Source organism: Cyclospora cayetanensis, unplaced genomic scaffold (genome assembly GCF_002999335.1).
Source record: "Cyclospora cayetanensis isolate NF1_C8 unplaced genomic scaffold, CcayRef3 CcayRef3_contig_229, whole genome shotgun sequence".
Lineage (NCBI taxonomy): Eukaryota > Apicomplexa > Conoidasida > Eucoccidiorida > Eimeriidae > Cyclospora > Cyclospora cayetanensis.
In genome coordinates, this window is record NW_020312180.1 from 10,707 (window position 1) to 25,407 (window position 14,701).

The following is a 14,701-nucleotide window of genomic DNA, read 5'->3' on the forward strand; positions in this document are numbered from 1 at the left end:
AAAGTGCGAGAAAGGAGCGTTTGCTGCAGCGGCCGCTGCTGCTGTTGCTGGACTTGACATGGCTACAGCAGGCGATGTGACTCCCGCAGCAAGTGCTGCAGCCGCAGTCGCATACTCTGGAGTGCCTATGTGAAGGGGATCCTCAGCAGCATCCTCTTCAGTATCTGCAGCAAGCACGCATAAGCACCCGGCTGCTTGTGTAAATAAACACACCGAGAAAACGCATTTTCCAAGCCACAATGCGCCTCTCTATGCAGAATTCGCGCATCTACTGCCGCGCTTCAGCAAAAGAAAAAGATCCACCTATCGGTGACTGTACAGCAGACTTCAATTTAGAGCTTTCGCCCTTGTGTCTCAACACTGCAGCTGAGCGCACTGCTACGGATGCCCCTTCAAACTAAGTTATCTTTTTTTCCTGCCTCTCGGTGTGCTCTCGCCACGATTGCGTATAAGATAAGCACTCTCTACACCATTCAAAGAAAGGCAGTCTCCCCCCTGCTACAAGGGCTGCACCGTTTATTAGCAGTGATTCAAGGGACGCTGCTGCAGGAACTGCATTCCCCATACGCCGCATGTACGCATGCTGATGCAGCTGGATAGGGAGAGAGAGAGATCCCACCTCCTGCTATCTCGACGCCAAGTTCGCGCTGCTGTGGAATGCGATGCAGGAGAACGCTGCTGACACGCGGGGTGGTAACACCCCTCCGCAAGCGCAGCCACAGAGCGAACTCGTGTTGCAGCAGGGGAATGCTGGAGTTGATGGCATCGCTATGGAACAAGCCTAGCTCGACCTCTTCCAAGGCTGCTTCTTCTTGTTGAGAGGGTTGATGGCTGCTGATTGTCGCTTCTAGCGTGGCATCAGCGGGTGCCCCTCTTCGGTAAACCTGCGAAAAGACGAGGCTCAGGTCTTCCTCTCCCCCCGAGGGGACGCGCTGCTGTCGCCAGTGCTGCAGCTGCAGCCGACGCTGCTGTCGGTTGACATTCGCGACGTACAGCAGATGCAGCAGCTGAAGAGACGAGCGAAGTGCAGCTTCTGCGGGGTGCGCAGTCGCCTCCAGATAATGCCACATCTCCAGCGGACCAGCAGCCAGCAGCCGCACTGCAGCGGAGGGAGAAGAAAACACACGGAGATTTGATCGTTGAGTGCAGCGGCGGCGAAGAATGCAACCCGCCGTCTAGAGGATATTCACACGAAGGCGTGCGGCCTGGAGGCTACAGACAAACAGCAGCGCCACAGCACCGCATGCAGACGTGATGAGGACAGCCCGGTAGAAGCCTTGCCTGTTATCAGCTGCTGAACAGCTGCTAGGTGCTGCTTCATATGGAAGGAAGGGACGTCCACATACCTACACGAAAGGACAGCCGCACATTGTCGAGATTCGGCAGCGTGCTCACAGGTAGCAGCATCAAAGAGCAAGCGTTGCAGCGCTCAGAGCAGCTGCCCATGGCAGACGCTCCATGGCAGAGAAAACTAACTCTAGATCATAGGGTATACAACTGCGAGGGCTATGAGAAAGCACGGCACGAACACCAGCCAGGGAAGATCAGGAGAAGAAAAAAGTCTACCCTCAGCGAGACAGGGGACAGACGGGATAGCAGCCTCATCAAAGGGCAGCGGCACATGCAAGTCAACTGCAGCACTCCCCGAAGCACTATTAGGAGAAGCAGCAGTCTTAGCAGCGTTTGACGAGGCACACCACCTGGCGATCGTACAGCGTGACTCGTAAGGCAAGGCCGCAACAACCTGGCAGAGTTTGAATACTGTGGCAACATCCGCGTCTTCCTCGAGAAAAGGGCAGTCTGCGTGAGTGCAATACGATGAACAGAAGCGAACAGAAAGCCTCAGTAGAGCATCTGTCTCATGCGCAGAGGCAGGCAGTAGACACGGTGCACTGCCGGCAGAGAGTCTGAGCTAGAGATGCAAAGAAGGGCCGAGTGTAGCAACGGCAAGGATGCGAGTCATACCCAAAAGAATCGGGATGAAGGCCAGCTGCTGAGGTTCCCGCAATGCCGCGGCATTTCGAAGGAGGTGCTCACAAAGGTTCTCTATAGCCTTTAGCATTATCTCAATAGGGTCCCACTCTCTTTCCCCTACAGCTGAAGCAGCAAAAGCGGCGTTCGCAGCATTTTAAAAGTGACAGTAATTGACGAAAATCTCCGCACCAGAGCCGTCAAAGAGTGCCAGCACATGCAGCAATACAACAGCGACCACCGAACAGCCCTCTGTGTGTGTATGTGAGCCTGTGTTTTGATGAGGCTTCACACAGAACAACAGCCACCGCTTTCGAGGAAAACGCACTTCGCACAGCCTTCAAAATGCCTTGGTAAAACTTATTTGCAGCGGCAAGGTCCACCGGAAAGGCCTCCTTCTCCTCGGACGGAAGGACGCTCCTGTTGATCGTGGTGTTCAGATTCATTCTGCACGTGTTGGTGTTGTTGCTCCCATTTGTGAGAGCTGTTGGCGGGTGACCCGTGTCCGATGTGTGACTGGAAGGCTTCCAAAAGGTGTTTGAAATAACATAAAAGTTTCCCAGAAAACAGCCTAGACGCAGCGCAGCAGTAGCCGTGGCGATGACACACTCGGTGAATGTGAATGCACCAGCATGACGCCTAAAATGTGAATTTGTAGTATCGAAAGAAATGCCAGCACTGTTTTAAGTCATAAGGGCCACAATATTCAGAAATTACTCATGACGTGCCTGCAAGCCGTTCCCAGTCTTCCCTTGTTTGCAAGACATGCTTCAGCGCATCTGCATCTCGTGCGAGCAGTTGTAGCAACCACTGCTGCTGCCGTCGAGCCTCGCCAAGGCGGAGACACACCTCCACATCGGAGCCTAGAAGCTCTTCCTCTATGGCGATTCTGTTGCTGCTGCTGCTGTCAGTGCACCTGTTGCCGATGCTGTTCAAAACCCCCCGTGCTGTACGGGCAGACTGTGCAGCTGCGAACGCAGCATCATCCACAGTAGAAACAGCACATGCACAGATACTTTTTGCAGCCTCACCAACTGCATCAGGAGGTTTTAGGAACAAGAGAAACAGCTCCTATGAGGAGTAACCCTTACCTTGATCGGATTCGAATTCAATGAGTAAGAAAGATGCCCGAAGCTCCTCGAAAGTCTCTTGAGGGCTCAAAAGTCCCTCCGCAATGAAGCGTGCCACTAATGAGATATGGCGATCATCGGGGGTCTCTAAGGGAAAAGTGTCTTCTGCTTCGATGCGTTCCTCGCCTGCTGCTGTTGGTGCAGGACGTGTTGGCGCGGTTGCATAAGTTGTTGCTTCTTGAGGGGCTGCCGCTGAGGGAGCGATTCCAGACGCTGTCTCTACTGCATCGATGGTGGGTTCAACATGCGCTGCAGCTTCGTTCGACAGAGGAGCGCCGCGGGCAGGTGCAGCGTTGTTACCTGAAACGCCCCCGACCGTCCGAGTTCTCGAAGGTGAGACTCCAGCTGACATGTCTTGCCCATGCTGATGCGGCTGGGGTTGCTGCATAAGTTGTCGAATCTGCTGAAGTTGCTGGTGCTGCCGGCCGCTGGAGTTCGGCGAAGCGCCCTGCGTAGAAGCCGCTGTTCCCATGGGGCCTCTCAGCTGCAAGCAGAGAGCCGCTTCCTCAATGCTGCCTTTCTCTTCGCTGATGTAGATCTGTGTGCTTGTCTCCATATAGAGCTAAGGAGCAGACAATGCTCAAGGCGAAACTGCAGCAGCTGTGCGGCTACCAGAAGAAGGGCCCGCCGCAGCACAGTTGGCGTCGAGTTGCATTGCGATACGCCGTCAGCAATAATTAAGACAGAGCTCCTTGAGTACAGCCTGAAGTGTTCTCCAGTGGATAAAATACTACTGTTGCTGCAATGCTAACTGTCGCTACGAAGAAGTATGCAGACCACTGCTTCGGGGCTACACCGCGCAGCCGAGCTACGGGCTCCTGTGTGGCAACTGCAGCAAATTCCAGTGCAACAACTGGGAGAGATTCACATAGCCTCAACAGCTCAAAACCTTTCGGAGTATAAAGGTAGAAATGGAGCTGGATTCATACAAATCGAATGAAGTTGCGGCTTTCGCAGCAAACCTTTTGCCAGAAGTTGCTGAAACGATTGACTCGATGGATCGTTCCGGTATAGAATTGTTGTCAAGGCGTAGATTGACTGACTCGCCATGTACAGAACAAATGTGAAGACGATTTAAAGTTAATAAGGAGTTTTTGTACATCTCACACGCCAAATCAGCCAGCAAAAGTTAAAGGTCCAGTAATGTGCCGTGCGCATTTGCATGCTCCGTCTTCCGTTTTATCAATGTATATGAGCCTCTAATTTGGAGGGTCACCTGCTGCCGATATAAAAACATCCTCACAATGAAAAGAGCAGATGCTACTCCATCGTTAGAACCGAAGCAAAAGCCTAATAGATGTGCGTTTTCACACCGCGGTATGGTCTAACCGTTGATACCAACGTCTAACAATAACGATTTACCTACTATGCAAAAACATGGTACCGCCATATAACCACAGTTTGATTGCTGAGCGACTGCAATCTGAGGATGAACACAGCGCTTTTGCAGCATGTAAAGGGTTTCTTACGCTGACGCAGGAGCTGGTCCACCATTTGTTGTGGAACCATAAAGCTAGGAAGACGCTGCCTTTAATTACATTTGCTTTGCTGAAGAAGCTTAGATTTGCTAAGTCAGAGTACAGGGGGTGCCTCTTGCTAGTTTGTCCCCTTTTGGACTAATGTATGTGCTGTATGGCGCATCGTACTAACACTCAGCTCAGAGAGAAGACGCAAACTGCAACTTAGAGCAATCCGGAGAACTTGATAGCGCAATCGTGCTAAGTCCAGGAGAGCCGCACCCCAGCTGTTCTCTGGAACTTCATGATTAGACAAGAGGTGGAATCGTCTTCGTACACCATGAATTCAAACGCACAGTCGCTAGTGTTGATCTGCCTCGTCTCAGGGCTAGTAGGAATTGGTGTTCACTGCTCGTCAAGCCATAGGTAGCGAGAGGCCAAGCGAATCAAAGAGAAGGCTGTAGCTCAGATGCTACTGGCCTTCCAGTTGGTAACTAGCTGTGAGAGTTCGGTACACCATAGACTCCAATGTGCTGCGCGGCAGCATCTGTCCATGCAGATGTGCTGCAACTGTTGGACGTCAAACAATTACGCCACAAAACGATATTGCATGCTGAGTGAGTCTGTATAATGAGCAGGACACCGCACATTCATGATTCGTGTTTGGGGAACGGAGCGACTTTCTACGCATAGATGAAAAACACCCTCAATAACGTAGAACAAATGAATTCTGATTAAAGGCAGATTCTCTAAAAATCAATGAGTTGGATATTTATTTGTCTATGGCTATTCAAGAGCAAATGCTTGATGCGTACTTTGAGACAGGTCTCCCCTTGTTTACCACGAATCGTAGCATTTTAGATATAGATTCCGTAGATCATTTCGGTCGAATTGCTGCCTAAGCTCATTTTCCAGCAATGCGACCTGAAGCCGCGAGTGTCCATTTTGCAGATGGTAATCCTTGCATTACAGGCCCTCGCGCTGGAGGTTCCATTAGTTGAGCTTCGACAAGTCCCTGCAGGGGTGGTATCAGGAAGAAGCAACGGTATTTACTCGAGAATCACCTTCTGGTCTTGTCTGTGAGCAAAAATGAAATGCTCAGGCGTTCTCAGGCATACCATCTTCACGCTCAGATGAAATTAATGAACTCTCCACAACGGGGAACAAAAATGGATCTTGGCACGTTTTGCCAAGCTGAGCTCGAGGCTGAATTAATCTAAGCATCTACGAGAATATCAAAAGTGTAGTTGGCTTTACAAAATCTTTCTAGTCTGGCAGCAAGCTAGGGAAGAGGGTCATTGTGGCTGAATACGTGCGATATATCGGTAGAAGACGCTCGACATCAAACTCGATACAAACACCTAAGAGAACGTTATGGAGTACAGTTGCAAAAAGAGCTCCCCTGTTCACCTGCTCTGGCCCCCAGAGGCTCTGGCGTGGGGGAAGAGGGAGAGCTAAGGTGCACGCAGCTGCATTCTCTGCACTCCGAGCATTCGCAGCTCATTGCACACAACATCCAGCGCCCGTGGACACGAAATTGCATTTGAACTTCCTGAGCGATCAGTATTCTACGATAGCAAAACTATACGAACAGCCAAGAAAAACGGTTCACTCTGAGATAATCCTTGATTCAATACAAGTGTAATGCATGCCTAAATGTAGCTAGCCCTCTTGTAGAGAATGCTAAAGGCTCTTTGCCAAGTCATTGATCATCAGTCTTAGCACAAAAGGCTCTATATATACAGGACTCCATGGAGACACGGCGCAGTCGTCCCTCATCACGGCAGTATTAAACTATAAAAAAGAGGCAAGAGAGGAACATGAACCTCCTTGTACACCATTTTGTCGCCGAAAAACCCGCTGTGCTAAATTACTTGGAAACTGGACTTAATCCATTGAGCTTCTGCTAGATACTTGCAGTGTCAAAGTCCCAGTAAAGCATTTCCAATGAAGAGATCATCCTTAGTCGACTGAGGAAGCAGTTACGACGCCCCGCTGTGTGGTGATCAAGCCATTCATATCGGGGGTGCTTCTTTGACAAGGACCTTTAAGCTGGTTATATACAATTACACCAGAAGCTTCACAGAGACGGTCTTGTAAGGCTGCCCCACATATTAACATCAGATCTTGGTGAAAGGGCAGGTGGGAGTTCCACAAGGCACGCTCTCAGGCAGGTTTCTCTCTGCTGCATTTCGGCAGCAGCTATATTCTCAGAAACCTACGCATATTTGCTTTTCCCAGTACGTCTTGGCCTACTTTTTGGCAATGAAAGCCTGTAGCAACTGGTCTGCTCCAACCGCTGCATTTACGACTCCGTCCGATTCAACGAGAATGAATGAGCGCAGCTCCAGACTCTGGGCGACACGCGATAGAGGAGTGGCCTTGTTATACACAGGAGTGTCGGTCTCTGCAATGGTTTCAATCGTTGTGTCGTTGGGCATGTCTCCCAACGCCATAAGAAGGCCTTTCTGAGAAACGGTGCCAAGCAAATGGGCAAGGGGTACGCCGTCCTTCTCGGCTTCTGCTTGAGCTGCTGTAGTGTCTACAACCACTAGGAAACGCTGCGGAGACTTCATCAACTGTGCTGCTGCTTCCACTAATGGGATATGGGCTGAAACAAAGCGCAGCCGTGGTAATTCCAGACTTTGTATGGTCAAGCTTTTATACTCAGGGTATTGTCGATGAAGCGCCATGGGTTCCAAGAAGCCTGTAGAGGCAGAGCACACCGCAGGAGGGCTTAGCAGATTTTGTGAAACGCCGTTCACTATGCTGTTTAGTACCAAGGTGCACAGTACTTTTGCACTCTTTACGTGCTTAATTCACGCGCACGTATTATTTTTGTCAACGCAACCAGCATGCCTTGCAGCTGCTCCTGCAGAGCAGCATCACCTCACCCTTATCAGCCATCCACTCATCAGAGACAAACTTGGAAGTGTAGTTCCTGCTTCCATCTGGAAGGATCAGTGCAATTCGTTTAGTAGGGTCGTCACTCCAACCCATGCGTTCTATGGCTTTGAACGTCCCAGCCAAAGCAGAACCTGCTGATCCACCAACGAGCATGCCTTCGAGCTTGAGCAAGAGCCGAGAGCACAAAAGCCCCTCTGCATCTGTCACTTTGATCCAAAAGTCTGTTACATCTCTATCGAGGACAGTCGGAACGAAGTCGTAGCCAATTCCTTCCACAAGGTAAGGCTTCCCTGGAGTCTCGGTTGGATCTGCCAGAATGGATCCTACGGGATCCACGCCAACAACAAGACATTCAGGCAGCGCCAACTTGATTCGCTTGCCAATGCCAGTGAGCGTTCCTCCTGTCCCCGCGCAGATGACCACCATGTCCAGCTTCGTTCCACACTGATGCAGCAATTCTGCTCCCGTTCCAAAAAAGTGAGATGCAGGATTTGCCACATTGCGATATTGATCTAGAATGCATGCGGGCTGCCTCGCGTCGGCCTTCGTTCCTACGCCATCACACTTCGCATAAGCCTCCTTCTTAACCTTGTTTTGCGCGTTCATTTCGTTTTGCAGCCTAATAGACAGCGCAATGTGAGAGTCTTGATCATTCCACGCCGCCTTTGTCGGAGTGCGCAGGATGGTAGCTCCTAGAGCATTCATAATACTATGTTTCTCCGCAGACATTTTCATGGGCATCACTGCAACAGACCGATACCCCTTGACGGCAGCGACGAGGGCTAGGCCAATACCCGTGTTACCGCTAGTCGGTTCTATGATCGCGGCGCCATCTGCTAACAAGCCATCAGCCTCTGCAGTCGTAATCATTCCCCTTGCAATCCTGTCCTTGACGCTGCCCCCTGCGCTGAGGTACTCGCACTTGCCTAGTAGCTGACAGGCGCAGCCTGCGGCAGCAGCGATGCGAGAAAGGCGGACAAGGGGGGTGCAGCCAATCGCATCCACAATGGAGGGGAGTTCCCCAGCGAGGTGACCCTGAAAAAAGGCCGCTGGAGGGGATAACAGGCTCTCAAGCTTTTTTATGCACATCTTAGATCTTTCGCGCTCTTCGATGCCGCTATCTTCGCCCCTTTTATCTTCAGGCTTAATACCGGCGTCACGAAAAAGGGGATCCCATCCTTGGGCAGGGAACATGTCATAGTCAGGGACTTCGACATATTTGTTATCCTTTTTAATAGCATGTATCGCTCTTTCCAAATCGCCTTCTTTTTGCGGCGATGCATAAGCGAGTAACCGCATGAAATAGCGGTCGCTGGGAACAGTCGCGTGGCCGTTAGAGCACTCCATATCGTCAAGATTTTTTATAAGAGTCCCAATAATATACTTTGCCGGATCAATACTCTAGAGGATGGGAATGCTTGTCTCCGAGAGCATCAAACACGGAAGACTTATGTGACCTTCCCCTCCGTGCTGCTGGTGGCGATTGGCCTAATAAAATGAGCATAAAATTTGTTTAAATATGTAAATTTAAATAGGCTGTAAAGCTGTTGTGCAGTGGCAAATGCAACCCGCGCCTATGGTGGCACTTGAAAGGAGGTCTGGCGGCTGCGGTGGCCTCGGTGTATCGGCCCCTCGTCCACTGCAGTTTTATTGAGGGCTGCTACGGCCAAGCATCTTGTAGATTGGCTCTTATAAAGAAGATAAATATATTTTGTCGGTGTGCACATCATCTCCTGCTTGCTGATGCTAGGTGCTGGTGCATCGATATTGCAGGCGAGTGCCGCCCCACACGTTCTCGCAAGCACCGTCGAGTGCCAAATCACGTCGTCAAGGGCTAAACAGTTGGCAGACAAAGGCTACAGAACACCATCTACATTGCATGTAGCTTTGGTTCCCGCTATTAGCGCCCGTTATGACTGCTTCAGGAATGCAGACCTGTATAATGCCACCCCTGTAACAAGCCAAGCCAGTGCATGGCATTGTTTTGGAACAGGTAAATAATTAACCACTTGTCTTGACAGCTCAAAAAATATGAAATTTTAGGCTAACGTGAACTTGAGACAAGAGCAGGCAGTGCTGTGTGCGTGCCTTAGTTGCTGTAATAAATAGTTGTGCATGCCCCGAGTTCGTTGAAGGTGGAGCTGCGTTTAACCCAGCAGTCCTTCTGCACTCATGACGAGAATCATGAGGGGCGCGACCTAAGGAAAGCTCTTCAAGAAGCAATAACATTATTGAGCGTGTGTCGAGTCTAGAGTTAAATGTCTCCCTGTAGAGCTCCTAGCGAGGGTGGAAGACTCGATCTAAGGGTTCCGCCGATACCCACGCATAAAAGTACTTAGCTGATGCAGAGCAGGCGGAGGTCAAGCCCAGCGGCCAAGGAGCAAGAGGAATACCATCCATGGCCACTAGCGTCGTTTACCGGAGAGAACAACATGTTCCTTTGCAGCCAATGAAGCCACGGCCCGCGTGTTGTATCGCCACTGCCCAATAGTCTTAGAATCCACGGTTCTCTGTTAATATTTGCCTCTGAAGAAGTCCCTTGCTAAAGAAGCAGAGAAGTCTGTGGATACTTCCGGGTGTTTTTAAACTTTTTAAGGAAGCTAATATTGAGAGTTCTTATGCAGCTCCAACTTCTGTGTGATTTGGCGGAGCGAGACTGTCATCCTTGAGGAAATCGCAGCTGCTCTTAGCCACCTAGTTTCAAACTTCGCCTTCTGCTTGCCTTCTCGTGCACGCCGCGAAACTTGCCTTCCTCCCGAAACCAAATCTCCAGCCTCAAACCATGCAGCCAACCGCCGCCCACCTTAATTTTACGCTTGGCTCTCTTGAAGTCTGCGCGTACATTTGCATGCATTTCCAAGTGTTCCTTACAGCCCTTCGCTCCTAAGCGTGGCTGTTGATGGTGGGTCAACACGCTCAGGCGCCATATGAGGAGGAAGGCTCCTCGGTATAAACCAAGGATGCAGGGGAGCAACGGATTGGCTTACTTCCTCTTGCACTGTAAAACCACATAGAGCAAGGATGGAACTCAGGCATCTGACTTGCATCTGTCTGAGCGCAGAGTAAGAGGTGTATAATGGTGCTCGAGGAGAATCCACTGATCTTTCGCACATTAGTTTAGAATAGTTGAGTGACTGCCTGAGCCGGAACAGAGCCAGAGCAAGGGATGAAACGGGCATATTTGCCTATTTAGCCTACAACGACGCCGATACTAACCTGGACCTTGAAAAGTCCAGCAATTATATCCCCAGTAATATTAGTCCAACGTTGTTCAAAAGCCGTAAGAATTTGCAAACCGGCAGAATTAAAGAATTACGCGGCTTAAGCTGGTGATTTTTCTTCTCACTGTTTTCGCGTGTACGCAGAGGTGAAAGCCATATCTTGAATGCTCGAATTTTTTCTTGGACCTAAATCGATTCTTGCAACCGGCGTAGGATTCCTAGAGCTGCAGGATTTTACATGAAAAACGGTACTTGCATGTTTTTTCATACCGCCTTTTGTCTCTAAGCGCACCGCACAGGTGCAAAGGCGTCTTCCATGTAAACAGCCATCCATTCCTCATTCCTGAGCCCAAACAAAATCCCATCAACCAGACGCTGCTAAATTTTAAACGGCACACATGTACACTCAAGTTTGCGATCGCTCAATGTAGATCGGTGTCAGGCGCCTCTCTTCTCGATGATGGGGGATTGGGCCTCTGTGAAGTCAAATGTGGGATAGACAGTTGGTCTATGAAGGTGTCGGGTAATCCGCCAGCATGAAGTACTACCAACTTCTGATTCACAGTAAACTTCTTCGGAGTCTTCAGGCGTATGCTCGAATTCCAGATTTCGTCCATATTCGGCACTAAGACCAGGTTATGACCAAAGGTGCCCGTCGATCCCTGCACTTTGCCTTATGTAACGAATTTTTCGCATTCTGCTAACTTTCTTGCTTTTGCTGTGTGGGCTTGATAGCGCGGAATATCACCTGAGGCTGACCCGGCGATCTAATCAAGAAGGTTCGCTGAACGACCAGCAGGTTTGCAGCCCGCTGGCGGCTGGTCATTTTTTCGCACATCCCAATACTTGATCTTCCCCGGCTAAATTTCTCAATCGATTATCAGTTTGAACTCGGAAGCAAAACCTAAACACAAAGATGCATGCTCAGAACCGGTGTAGGTATCGAGTATTTCCCCGCTTATCATAGTTATAATAAGCGTCAAGGAGACCAGACGTCACTTCTTCCTAGGGCTTCCTGACATGCTTACCTCCACAGCGCACGGATGTTTTGCGCATGCGCGATTTTTATTTAAGTCACCTACGGCATGCCTAGGGATACGTCATGGCACAGGAATGTGACATGGAGATCACGCACAATGTCGATAGGACCTAACTCCTACTTAGAGTGGCACTTGATCACCAAGTCCTTGTCAATCTTTCCACTCTACACTCCGTCGTCAAATCTGAGTTTCAGGAGCTCTGTTCACATCTGAATATGCGGATTGCACTTTTGTACCTTCTTCCCAGAGAACACTCCCATTTAACATCCAGTGTCAAGTAATGCTAGCAATTGTTGACGATTAACGTGTGCTTGCATAGTGCATGATAGATCTCCTGTGGGTCCCAACCATGGCTTTCTTTCTTATATCCTGCTTCGTTGCGTCGACGCCTCTGTGGGGTCTACCCGTTTGCTCGATGCGACTTGTGTGCTTGCCAAACAACATGCTTCCGCTAGATCCAGTCTATTTGTTCAAGGTTCAGAAAACCTTTGCGCGTCTTTATATTTCCGGGATACATTAACAATGCTCGATAACAGGAACACTTGCACTGTTGAGGTCTGTCTGGGGCTGCAAAGGAGCGCGTGGCCTCGCTGTCTGTTTTACTTCGTTCGCCTCAGACTACAGGCTAGGGCCGGTTGGCACAATCCGGATATCCGTAGGTTCTAGCTCTCACTTGTGCCTTCCGTCTTCAGCAAGGAATGCAAAGGATGCAACTTTGCGCGCCTGAGACCTGACAGAGTCCATCTGTTAGGAAAGCCCCTCTGGTCGGTTCGTTAATTGCTGAGTTGCTTTGTATCTGGGAATATCGGACGAGCCACTCCAGAGGGAGCTGAAGCCAGTGGCACAGCAATTATTTGTGTACGCTGTGGCTTTTACGAATCGAAGTTTCCGATTCACCGCTCTTGAAAAACGAGAACGCCAGCGCTGTTCCCCACAAGCCAAACTGAGCCTCTTCACCCGAGACTCACGCAGAGGACAATACTCTCTTCGGACGATATGAAGTCATTTATACCAACATTATCTACTGAGAAAATGTCCTTTTTTTAGTCTTATCGATTTTTTCAAAGCTGCTGAATTAGCCTATTTCGGCATGAAGCTTTTAGTCAGGGTTTGTAAGAGGGATCAGGTGTAGTAAGTTTTTCAAGCAGAAAACTCCCTCTACACTCATATGGCTACAATTAAAGTGATTCCTCCTCCAATAAACCAGCAGCAGAAGGCACTCGTTTCTCTCTCTGGATGGTACTCAGCAAAATACATCTTCAATCGGTTAACAAAATTTCGAGTACTTGCCACCCCCACGGCCGTCCTACTTTTGTGGTCGTAGTAAGCGCAGCGATGCATCCATGAACATTTCATCTTCTGATCGCTTATACTTCCCGCAGCTGTATAGCGACTGCATTCACGTGAGCTTGCAAGCGGGGCTCTGCTGCCCTAACAGGCGTTGTGCCACCTTGTACTTCCATCGCTGGAGTGTTTTATTTGTAGCGTGTTGCCAGGGAAACTCAAATTATTCGAGTGTGAAGTGACGCAATTAAAACCAACGAAGCAACTGCTTCTAGGGAAAGTTGAGACCACAGCATCGACAGCCAGTGGATGAGCGGGATACAATTGCATCGCAGAAAGGGCTCCGCAAAGTGTATTCGCGGAGCGGGATACATGGGAGTGGGGAAAACACCTTGTGAATAGACCGCAAGTTTTGTGAGCAACCTAGCCTCCATCGCCACGCGTATATTGTCCTACCGCGTAGCCCAGAAGAAATACAGACAGTTGTACCCCACAGGTTGAAAGGCCTTAGACCACAGGGCTGCGCTTTTACAAAGAGAAGCACAGCGTAGCACTCTATTGCCTCAAATGCACAAGAATATCTTCCTGCATGCGAGGATTGAAGAGATAGCATTAGATAATCGTAGCTCGCACGCATTCGTTAAATTATGCCAGTTGAGCGGAAATCCTCAGGGAAGCAGGTAAAGAGAATGCTGATCTTCCCTCCAATAATAAGCCGCTGGATGTTTCGCGAAGAATGATCCTCTAACATTCACATTCTATCCAATGGTAGTTGCGTCGAATGTAGTTGTTGATAATGAGAAAGGATCAACCCTCTTTGAAATGCATGCCATTGCATTCCTTATGTTCAGTGAAATCTAGAAGGGGATCATACACAAAACTAGTGTACACTTATGCTGCATTTGCCTGCGAAAATATTCCACCCCAATTCTACATTGTCTGCTCTCTAGGAGCCGCATAAACTCATGAGACAAAGGGACAGCTTTGAGCGCATCCTTTGCGACGAGTTGATGTGTTTGCTACTTGATGCCTATACTCTACTTCAAAGCTTCAAGAGCACAGCACTGAAGCGTGCAGAAAGTAGGTTACATGGTTTCCTCAAGTCGGAGGAAAGCTCAAAAGGAGTCCGCGTACTTTTTTTCAGTCAGAAATATTGCATGCACTCAGCGACAACTATTCCAGGATGGCAGCCAGCAAGTTGAAAAACCACTTTCAGAAAGACACGTGCAAGAACCACTTCTGTATTCGCTTCACGAACATACATCCATGTCCAGTATACTCCTGTTCAAAACCAAACGCCGCTTGACGAATGGGGTCGCGGGGATCACCAGCTACAATACAGATCAACAAGGTTGAGCAGCGTACACAGCTAGTCTCTATAAACTACAAGAAACTCTCAGCTACCCCACCACACCGCCCAATAAAAAAGCAAAGGTAACAAGGACAAAAACCTGGTTCTTCGCTGGGAGGCCGGGCAGCGATATTGCTGCCATTTGTGAAATGATGGTGGAAAGCTTTTTCCCTCATGAGACGGTTGCACGATATTCCCTTCCACACCGTATTACTTCTAAAAAAAGCACTCATGAGTACGGATTAAGTGAGTTAAAAACTGCGCGACATACTAAACGAAAGCACAGAGAAACAAGCAACTGTCTGCTAGCATGCTCTCGCAGAGCTTCTTTGGAGCCGAA

At 49.5% G+C, this 14,701-nt stretch overlaps 1 protein-coding gene across 1 annotated transcript; it reads right to left on the reverse strand.

Annotated features, from left to right (window-relative positions):
* Positions 1–6,810: 6,810 nt before the first annotated feature.
* On the reverse strand, positions 6,811–8,764 carry LOC34621876 (cystathionine beta-synthase). Its single transcript, XM_022735064.2, has 2 exons — positions 7,453–8,764; positions 6,811–7,265 (listed from the first exon to the last, which is right to left on the reverse strand). The coding sequence occupies exons 1-2, from the start codon at positions 8,762–8,764 to the stop codon at positions 6,811–6,813; spliced, it is 1,767 nt and encodes a 588-aa protein (XP_022590740.2).
* Positions 8,765–14,701: the final 5,937 nt, after the last annotated feature.